We start from the raw sequence: 15788 nt of genomic DNA, 5'->3' as shown, positions 1-15788 counted from the left end.
ATCTACATAAATGACAAATAATCTCTCCCAAGTGTAGCAAGGTAATCAGAAGAGGCCAGTGGGCCTATTCTTAGGGAAGAAAGCTGTTTGGGAGGCTGTTAATGACTGGTCTCAGGTGGGAAATGACTGAGCCAGATCTGCAGGAAGAACATGTGGAGCAGGGTTACAGGTTAAGTGTAGCTAACAAAGGTGTTTAGACAAATGGTGTCGTATGGTAATGGGGGATTAATGTCGCTTAATGCTAGAGATCTGTGCTGCTTGTGTCAAGATGCAGATTATTCAATGTGCTATTAATTTGTAATAGGAAGGTTTGCAAAAGCCAAACTAGACTTTGTTCCTCATCACTGGGGACAGCAATTGGAGGGGGTTATGTGTCCCATTTAGGAAAAATGCCTCTGAGGTATTAGAGCTCAACTGTCAGCTTTTGGAGACTCTATGCCCTGTAGTCCATTAAATCTGAGAGGGCTGTCAGAAAAAGTAAATAGTACAGTTATTTAATTCTGAAGAAGGAAAAAACAATATATATATATATATATATATATATATATATAAATGATTTAAAGTGTCCTGTCATCCTGTAAATATGGCGAGGAAGAGCAGAACTCTCTGGGGTCCATGAAAGCAAGTACACAAAAGTCCTCTTCATACCAAGTGCCTATCTGCATTCAAACTGTTAGAAAGTTGGCTTCTTACCACATAGATTTTTTAACTAATTATTTCCCCTCAAAGAAATAATAATCCTACTTATAATTTAACTCATAAAACCAGAACTGTGCTTCGCAGTCACCTTTATCAACTGATATCTTTCTTTGCCTCAGTAATTCTCTCACAGGTTAGGAAAATTTCTTAAAAGATCCCACAACTTTGGCATCTAATCTTGTGGGAATCAGGAGCTAGGGGAGAATACAAGTTTCAGGGTAGAGATGGGCAGCAAAGGTATTTGTTAGTGTGGGCTAGGTACTTTATTCTCAAAAGTTTAATATCTAATTTTTATTTTTCCCATCAGTTCTACCGGATTATCTTCTAAAATATGAAGATGAAGGCAAATCTATTTGTATGAGAGGCAGTACAGTACAATAGTTAGGGTCACTGGTCTTAAGTCTTGGTCTGACTGCTTACTAAGCAACTGTGGAAAGTTACTTAAGCTTGTTCTTCTATTGTTTTGCTGCTATGAGGATAAGAGAATTCATTTCATAACTGTATAAGTAACTAAGATGATATATGTCAAGTACCTAGGGGTACCTGGGATACATAATATCTAATAAGTATTTCTGCAATTATTGTTTTTATTACTGTTACCATTACTGTCACCACCACCAATTCCCCCAAAAAAGAACCCCCAAAACAGAGCTGCTTATTTTCTCTACTTGATTCACTAAGTTTCTCCAGACCAAAAGCATAATAAAACATTTACCTGGTATATTTAAAGCCGATGAGGGACCACTGGATATGGAAGACATTGTCGATGACCAGATTGGGTTTACTATCTTTCACCAGAAACTGAAAGCTATCCATCATCTCATGGATCTTCTCCTCATACAACACGTAACGAATCAACCCCAAGTTGACAGCCTCTGTGAGAAAAAGACTCCCCATAAGTTCACGGTACTATAGCCAAGTGCTATAAAGACAGCCCCACAGATTCCCCCAGTAACACTTCTAGCTTATTCTTCTAATGGTTTATATGCAGAATTTATTTTCCCCAAAAGAAGAAGCACACAAAAGCACAGTAGTCTTAAACACAAATGTTTTTTTTTTCCAGATTTGAAAAACCAATTCCTGCAATTCCTTCTTTGGAACAGAAGACCTGTCTTTATGTATAGAGAAGCCTCATCGTTTTCTAGAATGAAAATCCCAGGGTCTTGAAAGAGAAAACCTCAGCAAATATCTGTGGAATAGTGCAAGGAAACTTTGAGAGTTGACAGAGGTGAGACTCTGATTGCCCCTCTTCCCCCGCTCCACCCCTGCCCTAGCATCCTCAGAGGTCTGGATTCATTCCCAGTCCTGATTTCTTCTAGAGAAGGTTTCTTGGAAGGTATGTGCTAATAAAAAGAGCTGTGGTTGGATTAAAACAATCCATATATATACACACAGCTAAACATATGCTAGAAGACAACAAATGATTAAAATCAGGAGGGGAAAAGGAAATAAGGACATGACCTTTAAGAAGCACTGTTTCAGTGACTACCCCAACCACACTCAACCTCAAATTACTAGAAATGCCTGACAAGCTTACAAGAATCTCAAAACACAGTGGCCTGCTTATGTGATTCAGACAGGAAAATATTTCTGTTGAGCAACCTATATATGTTGACTTTAAGTTTTTGACTAAAGATTTTAAGAATTCATGTTGACTTTAATTTCTTGGGTAAAGATTTTAAGAAAGGGCTGGGAAGGTAGCTCAGTGGTAGGCTCATGCATGAGGCTCTGGGTTCAATTCCTAAGCACCACATAAGCAGAAAAAGCCAGAAGTGGCGCTGTGGCTCAAGTGGTAGAGCACTAGCCTTGAGCTGAAGAGCTGAGGTACAACATCCAGGTCCCAGAATTCAGGCCCCACCACTGACAAAAGAAACAACAAAAAAAGACTTGTTCTCATTACTCATTGCCTGATTCATGTAACTGTAACCCCTCTGTATATCAACGCTACAATGACAATAAAAAATAAATACAAAAAAAGATTTTAAGAAAACAAAGCAATGTATTTTTAAAGAGGACAAAATAAATAAACCACAGAAGGCCACAGATCTTTTATATGTTTGTTTTAAAAAAAAACACAAAACAAGAAGTACTATGTACCTTTTTCCAGAAAAACCTGGGCCAAACTAAAAGCAAAATACAAAGTAAAGATGAATTTGTCTCTTTTATCGTTGGGAGGACAGGAACAAAATCAAAAGTGAAATGAACAAGGCAGATGGCTAGATATTAAACAATTTGTGTACGTGTATATGTCTGTGTGTGTGTTTTAAAGTAAGCGGAAGTGATAAAGGAGTGGTGTTTGAACGTTGTTTCCCATTTCTAAGCCCCGAAGTGCCCACCCTGGGTGAACGTGGCAGCAGCTCTGCCAGGCTGCAGCTTGTTTTCCACATAGCCGTGCTTGGGGCCCATGGTGATCTCATAGACAAGATGCAGGTCATCCGTGTCAGGGTCCATGGTCAGCAGTTCCTTCTTAGTGATCAGGTTGGTTGCCTGGAATAGAAACCCATTAAATTTAATTCCTGAGGTGGGAATTAAGAAGCAAGAACAAGACCCTCTGACTCAGATTTAATTCAGTTCAGCAATGATTTACCAAGTGCGTTTACTGCACGGGAAACTGTCAGGACAAGAGAGGCTGGAAAGATGGAGAGGATCCCAGCCTTGGCCCCCAAGGCTTTCACACTTGATTGGAAAGCAAAGGACTGTGAGCAAAGTCAGAGAGGCAAGAGGTATAATGGAGATATAAAAAGAGTGTTGCAGCCTTTTGGAGAGAAGAAGAGATTATTTCCACGTGGAGGTCAGCAAAGGGATTGGAGGCAGTGGAATTTGTTTGGACTAGAAAGGTTGGAACTTTGAAAGAACGATACGGTATTGAGAAGACAGTTATTTTATTGCTTTGGAGAGTCAACTGCAATGCCTGAAATTGAATAGGGTAAAAATACATTGAATCCCAATATTCCCCAAATATATCTAGCCAAACGTTAGTTGACTCACTCATTTAGCCAGTCAACAAACAGTGGGAACAAAAGGCTGAGAAAAGAAAGAGGGCAATCAGTTGTACTAAATGTTACTAGGCTTAATAAGGAGAGAAAATCAATTCTTGGATTTGGCAAAAAAGAGGTCATTGGTGACTTGTATTTTACTTAGTATGCGTGTGTGTGTGTGTGTGTGTGTGTGTGTGTGTGTGAGCACATGTGCCAGAATGGGACTTGAACTCAAGCCTTATATGCTTGTTTGTTTTTTGTTTTTTCTGCTCATGGCTGGTCTTCTACCACTTGAGGCATGCCTGAACTTCTAGTTGTTTGCTTAAACACTGGAGGTAAGAGTCTCTTAGATTTGTCTGCCAAGGATAGCTCTGAATTTTGATGCTCAGATCTCAGCCTCCTCAGTAGGTAGGATTATAGGCATGAACTACCAATATCCAACTATTAATTTAATTTTTGACACATTATCTCCCCACGTAGGCCAGGGTGGCCTCTAATTCAACAGCCTCTTTTCTCAACCTCCCAAATGGTGAGACCAACAGGCATACGCCACCATACCCCTGGTCACTGGGGACTTTGGAGTGGGAAGTACAAAGCCAATTGAAGGGTGATGAGAAAAGAAGCTTTCTGAATAAAGAAATCAAATAGGGTACAACATAAAATTGCACTAATTTTGTTTCATTTAAGAGACCGAACAAGTTCCATGGGATACCACACAAAGCAGCTACATATATAAGCAGCTGATCCACTCCATAGAGATGTAAAAAAAAAAAAAAACCACAAAAAACCCCCACATCCTAGGAGAATTTTACCCACCAAAGTAAGAAATCAGACTTGAACTCAAATGAAGAAATGTTCACTTGCTTGATAGGGGATATGGATTTACCTGTTTACTAGGTAAAGTGACTCAATTGGGTTAGGAGGAAGAGAAATAGATTTCTAAAATAGAATTCCTCCAAGAACATTCACCTACACTTAAGGTTTCTTAGTCCATTCTTACCTTCTTCTAGTCAACAAAGTTTCGCTGAACCCCTGCCTGCAAAGCTTAGAGACACACAGTTTCCCAGCCTTCCACGGAACATCACGGGCCACCTGACTCACTTCTTGCTACTAGATACTAAGCGCAAGTGACATGTTCAATTTCTCTATCACTTGCTTAAAATGAAGCTCACTGCCCTTTAATTCTGTGCTTTACCCTTTCCATGGGCTGGAAGATGAAGGAATTTCTGAGGAAACCTGGCCATGTTGTCATTAGCAACCACCTAGTGATGACAGAGCACGGTACAGTCCTTCCACACCATTCATGAGAAACAAAGTCAGAGTTCTTTCTGTAAGAGCATATTAAACGAAACACACACTTAACCAATCTTACATACTCTTTTCTTTTCTGGAGGTACTGAAGTTGGAATTCAGGGCCTTGTACTTATCAGGCAGGCATTCTACCACTTGAGCCAGGGCTCTGGCTGTTTTTGCATTAGAGATCTTGCTAACTTGTTTTAGTTTTTGTTGGGGGGGGGGAGTCAGAACTGGCTGGCTTCAAACCATGCTCCTCCAATCTCTGCTTTCCACTGTCACAAACGTGAGTCATTGCACTTGACCATAATGAAGCCTAACCACACTCTTAATCTTAGGAAAATTAGCTTAAGTAGGGAGCCTTATGCTTACGAGTTGAACTGGAACTCTACCCCTAAGTTATTGTCACTCCCGAGGACTTCGCCCAGGGTGAGTAGTAAGAGGTAGCCGATGGCTCAGACCTTACCTTGCCATCCATATACTCCAGCCATTGAAGCCCCAGGTTGGTGACAATTCTAGGGGTGCCGTCATCTACTGGGAGGATAGCCACTTGGAACTGCTGAGGTGCTGCAGTCATAATCTGTGGGAGAGGCCACAAAAGAAATCTCATCATCCACACCTCAAAAGGATGTTGGTTCCAGGACCTCCAAACCTGGAACCGCTGAAATCTGTGGACACTTCCAGATGAAGAGTGGACCACAGCACCAGCTCCATCCCTTCCCATCAGGCATGGGGCCTAAAGGGTAAGGCTGATGCAGAGAGGCAAGCTACAAAGTGGCACTCTGGCTGGAATTTCAACTGCTGTGGAAGCTGGTTTTCACCCATTTGTGCCTTGTGTGTATATGTACAATGCTGGCGTTCGAACTTTTCCTGTTTTATAAACACTCTAGCACTTCGGTCATTCTTCCTGAGTTATTGTAGAATCTTACTTTTTGCTGAGCCTGACCTATGATCCATCTACCTATGCCTCCTGTTTAGCTGGAATTATAGTTATAGACTACCAATCCTAGCTTGTATGCTGAAATGAGCTCTTGTTTACTTTTTGCCTGAATGAAACTTAGGACAGCAATCCTCCCCATATCTACCTCCCAAGTAGCTGAAATTATTAGCAAAAGCCGTGGTACCTAGTATAGGATTTTTAAGATAGAAGCTTGCTAAATTTCTTAGGCTGGCCTCAAGATTTTCCAAGGCTGAGTTTGACTTCTCCACATCAGCTTCCTGAGCAGCTTGAGACTACAGGTATGCATTACCATACTTGACTAACTACACTTATGCCTTCTTTAGTGGAAATTAATATTACCTAAGAGGAAACAATCCACCGGGTATTCTTCTTTCAATAGCCTTTGTTAAAATTTTCATGAGAGGCTGCCAAAAATCATCATTAATTTGTTTATGTCAAAGTCTCAGGTGGGATTAGATCAGGCATGAAAAGAAGTTTCTATAGGAAGAGATGTTCTTTTATCCTTTTCTTTCCCTGTTTTTGTTCTTTGTTGTGAGGAATAGCTATCTCTGTGGAAGTAAGGAGCAGAAGAAATCAACAACCAAAGCATTTGTGAGCATGGTGAAGGGACATTCATTCCATGTGTGTGTGTGTGTGTGTGCACACATGCATGCACACACAGACACACAATATATACACATAAAAGTTCATCTGCTCTAATACCTCACTGATCCTAAGTGATACAAGAAGCAGGAGCTCATGGCAGAAAGATAATGGTTTTTCAACCTCCTACAATCCACCTTCTAAATCTTTTCCATTTTTGCACTGACACTATCACACTATCCCTCAGAAGATCTGCTCTGATCTTTTATGTTTATAAGAGAGGAAGCCTTTTGGCTCATACATCTTCAAACCTTTTATTTTTCTCTTGAATGTCAAACTAACAGAGAAGCAACTACAGTGGGAGAGAAAAAAACCAAACAGTGCTAGGCTGCTAGGCAGTTCTGCAGAGTAAGACAAGGTAGGGATGTCCCAAGAGCCACCCATGGATATGCTGGTTTGTTTGCTGAAGATGACCTTCTGATGTCTCTGAAGCACATGGGAAGACCTGCTTTCCAGGAAAAAAAAATCACTATTGGTATAGAGCTGATAGTCCTGCCCGCTGAGTGTAGAGCTTCTGATCCTGGAGGAATCCTAGGGGGTGAGCAAGCTGCTCATTAAAGCTGCTTTAGGCCAAAGATGCAGGGGAAATAGAAGCATCCTGGGCCTACTTCATTAGCGGTGCAGGGGAGGTTTACGGCACTCAAAAGACTGCCAAAGAATGGAGGGAAGCCAGGCACTGGTGGCTCACACGTGTAATCCTGGCTACTCAGGAGGCTGAGATCTGAGGATCACAGTTTGAAGCCAGCGCTGGCAGGAAAGTCTATCAGATACTTATCTCCAGTTAACCACCAGAAAACCAAAAGTGGTGCTGTGGCTCAAAGTGGTAGAGCACTTGTCTTGAGTGCAAAAGCTCAGGGATAGCACCTAGGCCCCGAGTTCAAGCCCCATGACTGACAAAAAAATAAGGAGGGATTAGAAAAATGGTGGAGAAGACACTGGATAGGAAATCTTACTTTGTACTAGATGTCTGCAGAGCAGAACGGACTTGTTCTTTGAAGGACTTATTCTTTTAGGAAGCAGAGCTTGGCAGTTGCATAATCTCCAGAGAAAAGTGTTACTGACTGCACAAGCTGGTCCTAAAATGATGATAACCATGATGATGACAGCTATAGATAAGCTGCTATTTCCCTTGTGCCCAAGGTTTCATGAACATAGGAAGGCAGATAACACCTCTGTTCTACAAGTAGTGAAGTGGAGGCTTGAAAAGGTGAAATGATGTACAAAGGTGCTAAGCTTGTATGCGATAGAGCCAGTCTCTTGGATATAAAAAGCCAAGAACTTAACCACTGGCTTTGTTTTTTTATTTTCTAATGTGTATGTGTGTGTGTGTGTGAGAGAGAGACAGAGAGACAGAGACAGAGACTCTGTGTGTGTGTGTGTGTGTGTGTGTGTGTGTGTGAGAGAGAGAGAGAGAGAGAGAGAGAGTTAGTACTGAGGTTTGTGCTTAGGACCTGGGCATTGTTTAATTAGCTTTTTTGCTCTAGGCTGACACTCTACCACTTGACCCACAGCTCTACTTTCAGCTTTTTGGTAGTTAATTGGAGATAAATCTCATGGACTTTACTGCCCAGGCTGGCTTCAAACCTCGAACCTATGTTCTCAGTAATTAGGAATACAGGCATAAGCCAGGGAGTTATGGCTTCCACGGTTACTTTGTAAAAACTGGGAATCTGTGGTTGGAATGAGGGTTCTTAACCCAAAAAGAGAAAGACTGGATGAGAGGAAAAAATTCAAGGAGTGATGGGTAAGCAAAAGAAAGTAAAAATTATATTAGCGCAATTATCCTCTTTTATTGGGGGTTCACTATTTACTAACGAGGTGAAGCACTTTGTAAGGATTACTTCCTTTGATCCTCAGACTAAGCATTTGCAGCTGGCAATGACTTCAGTGTTTCCTTGGCAGATAAAAAGGTGAGTCTCAGACATGTGATTTGCCTAAGGCCAATATACCAGTAAGTTAACAAAAGAAGAAGTTAATGCTATGCAAAGATCCATGTTGTGTCTCCAGCACACAGAGGTAGGCCTTCTCCTTCCTTTTTGCCCCTCACCTCTTTTCCTCCTTCCTCAATGATGAAGAAGGGGTTGGTCCCATCAGAAACAGTGAAGGTGAACCAGTCTTTAAGGGTGTTGCTGCCATCATGGCTATAGCTGACTCGGTTCTGATAGATATCTTCCATGGTGAAGGTGGAGGTGAGATGGAAATGCTGCCCCCTGGTGGTTTTGTCGATGGTGCCATAGCGTGGGGACTGCAAGATGGTGAATGTGATGGAGTCCGCCTGTCCAGAAGGAACAAGCAGGAGGGAAGGTCATAATAGAAACCAGCTGAGTGAGTGGTGGCCAGCCAGTGGCCAAGAGGAACAGAACCTATCCTTATTAAGCAAGGGCTGAATTTTCTTTAGAAATACCAAAAGACAAAGCTAAAGAAGGGAATGATCTTTACTACCATTGGACTTACATTTTGGTGCCTTCAACATATAACACTGCACATTTAGATTTGGTCTCTTCGGGTATTAGGGAGACTTGCTATTAAACCTCCACCAAGGTGTCCGAAAGTGATACTTTAAAGAACCATCCATTTCTTCTCAAGTTATATCCTTTGCTTTTCAAAATTCTTATCTATAGAATCCCAGAATCCCATAAGCATCAGAAGAGAAGCTAAGGTCTCATTTCTAACTGCTGCTTCTAAAGTGACCTGAAAAAGGAAAGGCCTAAATTGTGCTAAGTCTTGACTTAGAAAGTCCTGATCTGGGCCAACAGGGCTCTGTGTCACCTGGTTCTGATTCCTCTCTGGTCCACTGAGTTCCAGCTTCTTGGCTTCTTGTAATCTTTGTTGCAGTTACTGTCAGGATCCAAGATTACTTGAGCTGCCTCTGCCTGAAGACTGAATTCTCTAGGTAATGCATAGCTTGTTCTTTGACTTAATAATATCGTCTCTCTCTCTCTGCTCCAACATGACTTCCACAGAGGGGCCTTTTGTCTAAAATAGCACAACTTAGCTGGTGTGGCAGTGTAGCCCTAAAATTCCAGTACTGAGGAAACCGAGACAGGAGACTTAAGACTCAAGGCCAGCTTGGGTTACAAAGTGACACCCTTTGTCATTAAACAAAAAAAACCTTAAGAAAGCATACCTCGTAGTTATCACTTTGTTTCCCTTCATAATGATGATCATACCTCATATGATCTGCTTTCTTACTTTACTGTTTTTTCCTCCAAGTAAATGTTGTCTTTACTATGTATGTATGTATGTATGTATATATGTATGTATGTATGTATGTTTGTAATTTTGTGCTGGTGATGGGGCTTGAACTCAGGGCTTCACATTCTCGCTGGGATTTTTCACTCAAGGCTAGAGATCTACCACTTGAGACTTTAGCACTTCTGCCTTTAGCATTTAGAACAGGGTTTAGAGCCTACTGGGTAATAAACACACAATGAAAGAATGAATAAATGAATGAGGGCTAGAAGGGAAAGAAGTAATTGGTAGGTGTTTCTGCTTCATGCAGCATAACTCCTGAGTAGATGTAAGGAGGCTGACTTTGAGTCAGGCTGTGGTGGCTCATGCTTGTACTTCTAGCTACTCAGGAGGCTGAGATCTGAAGATTGTGCTTCAAAGGCAGTCCATGCAGGCAGAAAAAGCTATGAGACTCTTATCTCCAATTAACCAGCAAAAATCCAGAAGTGGAGCTGTGGCTCAACTGGTACAGTGCTAGCCTTAAGCAAAAAAGCTCAGGGACAGCTGATTCTGAGCTTAGTGCCCGCATGTCCTGTTTCATTCTATGAAGGAATCTAGTCTTTGATGGTGCTGGATAAAACATTACTTACCTGAGTTTTTAAGTATCAAACAAAAAAAAACCATGTTACATATAAACAGAAGAGAAAATGAATGCATTAGGGTTTCAGGAAGTGTTGTAGAGCAACTTGATATGTAATGGATTCATTTTTCATTCTCAGAAGACCATGGAATCTGCGGCTTTCACAGCTTGCAAGAAGGCTGCTTGGCCAGATCACTGTACCCAGCCCATAGGAAGCATAGCAACAATTGCCACCAGATCTGCTTCTCCCTTAGGCAGCGAGCCCCAGGAATGCACTCTCACCTCTGTGTCTGAATCCAATGCCTTGAGCTCAAACTCCGTGATCGTCTTCCTCACGCCCTCCTGGACCCGCATCCCCCAGTTCTGCAAGATGGGCAGCGAATCATCCACAGGGCGAAGGGTGATGTGGAAGGTCTGGGTCACCTAGGATGGCAAAGTGCATGTGGGAGACCTGTCTCCAACACCATCCAAAGATGACTTGTTCCTGTGAGTTGACCCAGTGTGGGGAAGCCCTAAGAAGCACTCTTAGATGTTAGCCCAGGTGGCTCTCAGAGGCTGATCCCCGCATTTTGGTTGAGAGCAGAGGAGAATGATGCATTCATATTACCAGTCTCTTTTCCCACTCCACATAGAGGACACCAACGACCCAATACCCACTCAAGGCTATAAGTCTCATCTACCTCATGAACTCCATCAGACAGCACAAAGCTGAAGGCATCCACGTGTGTCTCCGTCTCACTAGTATGGACATATTGAACATTACGTGAAGTCAGGTCAGCCTGAGTGAAGGAACTAATATGGATACCTAGTGAAAGAGAGTGAGAGAGAAACAGGAAGGATGTCAAAATGGCAGCCACACCTGGGAGGCCATGGAAATGTCCTCTCAGTTGTTCACCTGAGATCCCTGTTGTGCCCTAGAAGACTTGTGGCTGCATTGTTGGTGGGCTTTGTTTTCTTGAATAGCATCTCTTTTGGGGAAGCACCTGCTAACTTTATCACTAGCATCTACTGTATTCAGTAAATGCTCTTCTCCTTTCTGATGGGGCTTATGTTGTAGATGAAATCTGTGAGAGCTGAAGCCATTGCCTTGTACTCATTTTTGTATTTCATTACCTTAAAAAATTATTTTTAAGTAGTTGTGCAAAGGAATTGCCATTCAACAAAGCAGTTTATGAATACCATATATCCTGATCAGTGTTACTCCTTTCAACATTCTCACTCAATCCTCTCTTCCCCACCACTTTCCTCCCTCTTCTTAATTTTGTAGGATAGACATTGGATTCTTGTCTGCATTTCCTCTCTCTTCTCTTCTTCATTCCTCCACCCCTTTCCCTTTGACCCCACCTCACCCCTGCTTCCTGAACTTGCTGAGCTTTGATTTTGTCTTTCTAAGGATTTATACTATTTGAGATCTCCCTTGAATCTACCATATTTCAGTTAATACACTTGTAAATACTTGCATACCATCCAACATACTTACTTAAGAGTTTGTAAGCTAAATCTAGCTTCTACATATAGGGGAAAACATGGTTCCTTTGTCTCTCTGAGCCAGATTTCACATAATCAAATCTTATATTCTCTTAAGTCTGACATTTCCCCCATCAATTCACATTCCTCTCAGAAAACCTGTCTTAATATTTAGTCTTCACTAGCTATACATAGTCTCATCTGTGTGACTGGTGATCGCTGGCCTCCTTAATTTTACTGAAAATCTTTCAAGATCTTCAACTCTGGTCCTCCCTTCTCATATACCATTTTAGCTCATCAGGCAGTAACAAAACCTGTTGTATGACTGTGGGGCTTGAGCAATTACTCTATATCAAACAGGAGATGACCTAGAAAAAAACAACATCGTTTAACAACACAAGAGAGAAATAAAGACATGTTGTTTTCCAGCATCATTTTAAAATAAGAAAAAAAGTAAAGCAACTTTAAATGAAAACATAACCCACTAATGTACATCTCTGTTTCAAAATGCCTAACATCATTTATCCAAGAGCCCTTGCTTCTTCTCTCTTAGGGCTACGGGGCCTCATGCTCTGGTGCCAGTCAAGATGGAAACAAAATCATACCTTTAATCTTGTCTCTGAGATAAAAAACTTCCTCTTTCTGATTCTGGGTGTTAGGATGCTAATCCATCCAATTGAGTCCTTTTGTATGGTCCTGAAATTCATTTGCTGCTTCCTGGGGTTAATTATTTTTCATAGTTAATCCTGGAAAAACCCAGCTGGGCTTTTTTTTTAAAAATTAAAAAAGACAGTGACTCTAATCTATTGAAGTATGACTTCAGAATCACTACCTTATCTTCCAAATCAAAAAAGAATATCAACCCATAGGTTTTACATTTGCATCTCTCTTTATCATCTGAAATGTGTCATCCAGATACAATAGCCTTCTAACTATTGGGGCATTAATTTTCCGATGAGGCATTTTATATTTCTGTACTTGCTACATCAGCTCTTGACAGGCAAGAAATGTAGCCCTCTGTCTTATAGCTTTGTCTTGTGGTTCTGGACAGAAATCCATACCATTCTTTAAAATTTTAATAACTTCAGACTAGTTGCAATGAGGAATTTAAATCTTTTCCCTTACTGTGAATCCATTCTCACAGACCACATAAAAATACCTGTCTGGATCCCCATAATCAACTGGTCACCTAATTCACTGATCATGGTCTGATTATGAGTGATTAAGATTATGCCTTCTTGGAAATGAGGATCTGTAATTAATCCAATTTTTCATTTTATAATTTTTATCAATTAAATTATTTCATTGGTAATTTAAATAATTTTATTGATAAAAATGATATACAATAAATTGCACATGTCAATCTAAATAGTGAATGTAACCATCTTGCTAAAACTTTCCAAATGACCTTTGTAATCCTTCAAGTCTCTACATCGTACCCTATCCCAAAGATACAAATGAACTGCTTATTTTACTTATGGATTACCTGGCATTATCTCTTTTATAGAAATAAAACCATATTGCAGATTACATGATCCTGTATTTAAAGAATCCCGCAGACTCCACTCCTAAGTTACTCAAGCTGATTTGAAACTTTTGACAAAGCAGCAGGGTATAAAATTAACCCTAAAAAAAATCAATGGCTTTTTTGTATGCCAATAATGAGAAGATTGAGGCTGAAATCAGGAAAGCAACTCCTTTTGTAATAGCCCCACAAAAAAATAAAATACCTAGGAATTAATGTAACCAGAGAAGTGAAGGACCTCTATGATGAAAACTTTAAAAACCTGAAAAAGGAAATTAAAGCAGAACTAAGGAAGTGGAAAAACCTCCCACGCTCCTGGATTGGGAGGATTAACATTATGAAAATGGCAATACTGCAAAAGGCTATCTACAAATTCAATGCAATACCCATCAATATCCCAACCTCATTCTTTTTTTTCAGTAAGTTTTTTATTGTGAAAAATACTGTACAGAGGGGTTACAGTTATATGAGCAAAGTAATGAGTACATTTCTTATCAAGCATTGTTACCTTCTCCTTTGTTTTTCCCCTATGATCCCTTCCCTCCCACCTCCTCAACTACACTCCCCCTTACCCTCTTCCCCCTACCCCCCTAAATTGTAATGTTTGTATTTCAACATAGTGTCTTGTACATCTCATTGTTGCAGTGGGTCAACATGTATCCCTACTTAAACATTTTGTTTTTTCCCTTCCCCTCCCCAAATTATACCAACATCAAATACAGTGAAAATGGGTTATACCATGGGGGAGGGATATACAAAGCCACAAAAATATCACCTTATAAATACATTGGAAACAATAGCAAGAAAGAAAAAAACACTTGTATCCCTGTCTTGGGGTTCATTTCACTTAACATCATCTTATCTGACCTTTTCTGCTTGTCCCAGACATATACTAGTTATTGAAAATAAGGGAAACCATGGGACTTATGTTTCTTTGGGCTTGGCTTACTTCACTTAATATTATTTTTTCCAAGTCTTTTAATTTCCTAACAAATGGGGTGATGTCATTCTTTCTGATGGAGGCATAGAATTCATATATATACATATATATATATATACACATATATGTATATATCACATTTTCTTGGTGCATTCATCTACTGAGGGGCATCTGGGTTGGTTCCATATCTTAGCTATGGTAAATAATGCTGAAACATAGTTGGAAGGCTCTGAAAAAATTAGGAATCCATCGAACATTCCTCAATACAATAAAGGCTGTATATGACACACCTACAGCCAGCATTATACTTAATGGTAAAACACTAAAGCCATTTCCTTTAAACTCAGGAATGAGACAAGGATGTCTACTCTTTCCACTTTTCTTCAATTTAGTATTAGAATGCCTAGCTACAGCAACAAGACAAGATGCAAACATAAAAGGGATCCAAATAGGGAAAGATGAAGTAAAACTCTCCCTCTTTGCAGATGCATGATCATGTATTTAAAGAATCCCACGGACTCCCCCCACGGTATAACCCCTGCTTTCACTGTATTTGATGCTGGTATAATTTGTGGAGGGGAAGGGGGAAAACAATTCGTTTCAATAGGGAAACAGGTGGACCCATAGCAACAATGAGATATACAAGTCATTATGTCAAAAAACAAACTTTACAACTTTGGCGGGGGTGGGGGGAGGTTGTAGAGGGGGTAGAAGGTAGGGGGGTGGGGGAGTGGGGGGAGATGGGAAGGTATGGGAATGGGAAACAAAGGAGGAGGCAACAAGGCTTGATAAGAAATGTACTCATTACCTTGCCCATGTAATTGTAACCCCTCTGTATGGTATTTTCACAATTAAAAAAAAAAAAAAGAATCCCACAGACTCCACTCCTAAATTACTTGAGCTGATTTGAAACTTTGGCAAAGTAGCAGGGTATAAAATTAACCATCAAAAATCAATGGCTCTTCTGTATGCCAACAATGAGAGCACGGCTGAAATCAGGAGAGCAACTCTATTTGTAATAGCCCCACAAAAAGTAAAATACCTAGGAATTAATGTAACCAGAGATGTGAAGAACCTCTATGATGAAAACTTTAAAAAGCTGAAAAAGAAAATCAAAGCAGAACTTAGAAAGTGGAAAAACCTCCCATGCTCCTGGATTGGAAGGATCTCATTCTTTAATAAAATAAAGGAAGCAGGGCTGGGAAGGTGGCTCAGTGGTAGATCACTTGCCTTGCATGCCTGAGGCCCTTCACACTAGTCTAGGAACATACCTTGAATAGTGCCTAGTAGTTGGCAAGTGCTCCAACTACAGTTAGTGGGTGTATTTGGTTCAGCTCCTATAGAGGCTCAGAGAGGAGGTATTTTCAATCCCTATATACTTTTCACTTTAAAAATTTTACCCTTTGCTAATTGGGTACCCTCTTGCTAGCTAGATGATGTTTCTAATAACATGTTCCCCTTACTGGCTGTCA

The 15788-nt window shown here is 40.6% G+C and overlaps 1 protein-coding gene across 1 annotated transcript in view; it reads right to left on the bottom strand.

Moving 5' to 3' along the window:
• Fras1 (Fraser extracellular matrix complex subunit 1) overlaps positions 1-15788 on the bottom strand; it is a 452968-nt gene that overhangs the window by 56741 nt on the left and 380439 nt on the right. The window contains exons 49-54 of the mRNA XM_013020100.1: positions 11065-11189; positions 10667-10807; positions 8621-8848; positions 5437-5550; positions 3036-3186; positions 1415-1574 (exon numbers count right to left, since the gene is read on the bottom strand). Of these exons, the coding sequence (XP_012875554.1) occupies positions 1415-1574; positions 3036-3186; positions 5437-5550; positions 8621-8848; positions 10667-10807; positions 11065-11189 (919 nt within the window). The remainder of the gene's footprint in view (positions 1-1414; positions 1575-3035; positions 3187-5436; positions 5551-8620; positions 8849-10666; positions 10808-11064; positions 11190-15788) is intronic.

This window comes from Dipodomys ordii, unplaced genomic scaffold (genome assembly GCF_000151885.1).
Source record: "Dipodomys ordii isolate 6190 unplaced genomic scaffold, Dord_2.0 Scaffold49, whole genome shotgun sequence".
Lineage (NCBI taxonomy): Eukaryota > Metazoa > Chordata > Mammalia > Rodentia > Heteromyidae > Dipodomys > Dipodomys ordii.
The sequence above is the reverse complement of the archived record's forward strand: the minus strand, read 5'-3'. Positions and strand labels throughout refer to the sequence as shown.